Below are 2,989 nucleotides of genomic sequence, written 5' to 3' on the forward strand. Positions count from 1 at the left end.
ACTCAGTGACTGTTTCTGTGGAGTCTGGGGGACCCCAGCTGAGTCAAACCACCTAGCACTGCCTGGAGCCCTCTATTCAGGGCTCACAGCTGTGACAACCTCACCTCACAGGCCCCCACACAGCCCCGCCCCTTCTTACCCCTTACACCGTCAGTGAGAGGGGTCTGAACAAGGGCCCAGTGAGGGATCAGAAAGCTGGGGGTCTCATTTGCATGAGTGGATCCTCCCTCTGTCAGAGCTTGAAGAGGGGAAGGAGAGACCTGGGGGAAGCTCTGCTTCAGCTGTGGGGACACAGAGGACAGGACGCGGTGATCATCTCCACCATGGCCTGGTCCCCTCTCCTCCTCACCCTCCTCGCTCACTGCACAGGTGATTGGATAGGGGACATTGGAGGGGACCCTGGGAGGCCACCGGGGCCCTGCTTGCTCCTCTTGTCTCTAGCCACAGCATCACCATCTCTGTGTCTCTCCCTCTTCCAGGCTCCTGGGCCCAGTCTGTGCTGACCCAGCCGTCCTCAGTGTCTGGGGCCCCGGGACAGAGTGTCACCATCTCCTGCACTGGAAGCAGCTCCAACATTGGGCGTGGCGATTATGTGCAGTGGTACCAACAGCTCCCGGAAACAGCCCCCAAAACCCTCATCTATGGTGCTAGCAGTCGACCCTCGGGGGTCCCTGACCGATTCTCTGGCTCCAGATCTGGCAACTCGGCCTCCCTGACCATCAGTGGGCTCCAGGCTGAGGACGAGGCCGATTATTACTGCTCAGCATGGGACAGCAGTCTCAATGCTCACACAGTGCTCCAGGCCCATGGGGAAGTGAGACAAAAACCGGCTGTTTCCTGTGCAGTGGGGCTTCCCTGAGCCGACCCCACTGCTCTGACCCGACAGCCGCCTTCTTTGAGTGTTCGACCTAAAAGTGAAGGTTGAGAACCACCCCAGGGAAATGTTGTCTAGAGAATGTGTCCACATCCTTTGAATTCTGCCCCCAAGTCTGTCCTTGTTGGCAACGGATGAGTAATTTTCTCAAGCTGAGCAATTTCTGGGGACCAAGGTTTGGCTGCTCTAGGGACAGATTCTGTGACAGGTTAGGGCACAACTAGGTACACAGAATTCAGCTGCATCTGAATCAGGAAATATCAATCGTGACAAGTCGAGTCCCGGTAGCAAGTACTGCCAGGAATGGGCTCCTAATCCTGCATTTATCATTATAGGAGTCGACCTTCAGGGTTCTGTCTGATGACCTGGCTCAGATCTGGCACCTTCAGCTCTTTAATCATCAGTGGGCTGAGGCCTTAGGACTATGCTGATACTCAGTGCACCTCTGTGACAGCAGCCTCGGTGTTCACACAGAGCTCCAGACCTGTGGAGAACTGAGACCAGAACCCGTTTATCATCTGCCAGGAGTGGGAACGCCCAGCAGGGCCCGCTCAGGCTGCTCCTGTGGCTTCTGCTCCTTCTGATTCTGATGATGCCTCAATGGCCCCAGAGCCTGGGAGTGAAGGCTCCTCATTTCCCTTGTGTCCTGAAAGTCATCACAGCATCAAAGGGTCTCAAGGAGACAAAGGCCAGCTCCCCATCAGCTGGGGACACAGAGTCTCTGCACTGATGCTCATGGGCTGACGTAGGGTTCCAGCCATGGTCATCTCAGACCTGAACTGTGTCTGTGGATTCCTGCATCTTCATCATTGGTCATTTACCTATTTCCAGAAGTTTCCAGAGCTAAGTTGTTCTCTCGTTAGTCCTCAGTGTGAATGCCTGTTCTCCGTGCTCACGGGGAGGTGTCTTCTGTTCCGGCCCCAGAGTGTCTCAGGCTTCAGCATCCATATGGGGCTTCGGGAATGAGCAGGTGTCCATGCCCATCGATGTGAAGCCCTAACCATCTATTTTTTCTTGTTCAATTGCATTGTGATACTTGCATAATGGTGATGGATAATAATAGAGCTAAAGTCACACTGACCCTCTCCTGGTCTCCGTGGAAATGTCCTCCTCCCCGCCCTATTAGCTCAGCTGCTGGCTGTAGGACTAAGTCATGTGTGTGTGGCAGACAGTGTGAATTACTGTATCGTAAATGTACCTCTCTGTGTCTATTTGTGTGTGTTTTTATTAGGAATTTAAATTTGGTGAAAGACTCTTTCAGGGTCATGTAATTTAATCTATGATCTATTTATATGATCTGTAATATTAAAGGTTGATCAATGTGGAGCCCAACCTCTATACCTGGAATAAATCACATGTGGTATGTTCCATCCTCTTAGTAATCTGATACTGACACATCTCTGTGAATATTGGATTTAGAACATCTGTATCAACGTTTTGTAGAATTGCTCTGCAATTTCCTTTAATGTATTTTACTTGTCAGATGTAGATATCACTGTTCTACCCATTTCCTACAGGAATAATCTTTCATGGCATCCTATGCTTTTTCTAGCATGAGCAACCAAACTCCTCTGGTTTCTACCTGTTGCCCGGTTCCACATTTTTAGGTATTTGTTACCACTGTACCCCATTTTTCAGTACCCAAATCCGCCTTAGTTGGCTCAGACTGCCATAACACAATACTACAGACTACGTGGCTTGAACAGCAGAAACGTATTTCTCACAGTTCTGGGAGCTGGAAGTCTGAGATCAGAGCACCAGAATGGTTGGTCCCTGGTGAGAGCTCCCTCCGTGGCTTGCAGATGGCTGTCTCCTCGCTGTGTCCTCACATGGTGGATAGAGAGCATGCTGTCTGCTGTCTCTTCTTACAAGGACAGTAATCAGGGCCTCGCCCTTATGACCTCATTTAACCTTAATCCAATGACAGCCACACCGAGGATTAGGTCTTGAAAATATAAATTTGGGGAGCACAAGAATTCAGTCCACAACAGAGAGGTTAGGGGTTTGAGGACCGAGGGGAAATTAAGAACTATCCATGCGTGGAGTGGACACTGACTAGAGAGCAAGGTTCATTGCAGGTTTGCCCTTGAGGCTTTCATGGGAGAAGTTCTCTTG

General features: G+C 50.8%; 1 gene segment (V, D, J or C); it reads left to right on the forward strand.

Annotated features, from left to right (window-relative positions):
* The first annotated feature begins 274 nt into the window (after positions 1-274).
* On the forward strand, positions 275-1,840 carry LOC105308719. The segment is given in 3 exon segments: positions 275-369; positions 480-814; positions 1,799-1,840. Coding segments are annotated over 3 exon segments (423 nt in total).
* Positions 1,841-2,989: the final 1,149 nt, after the last annotated feature.

This window comes from Pteropus vampyrus, unplaced genomic scaffold, assembly GCF_000151845.1.
Source record: "Pteropus vampyrus isolate Shadow unplaced genomic scaffold, Pvam_2.0 Scaffold618, whole genome shotgun sequence".
Taxonomy (NCBI): Eukaryota; Metazoa; Chordata; class Mammalia; order Chiroptera; family Pteropodidae; genus Pteropus; species Pteropus vampyrus.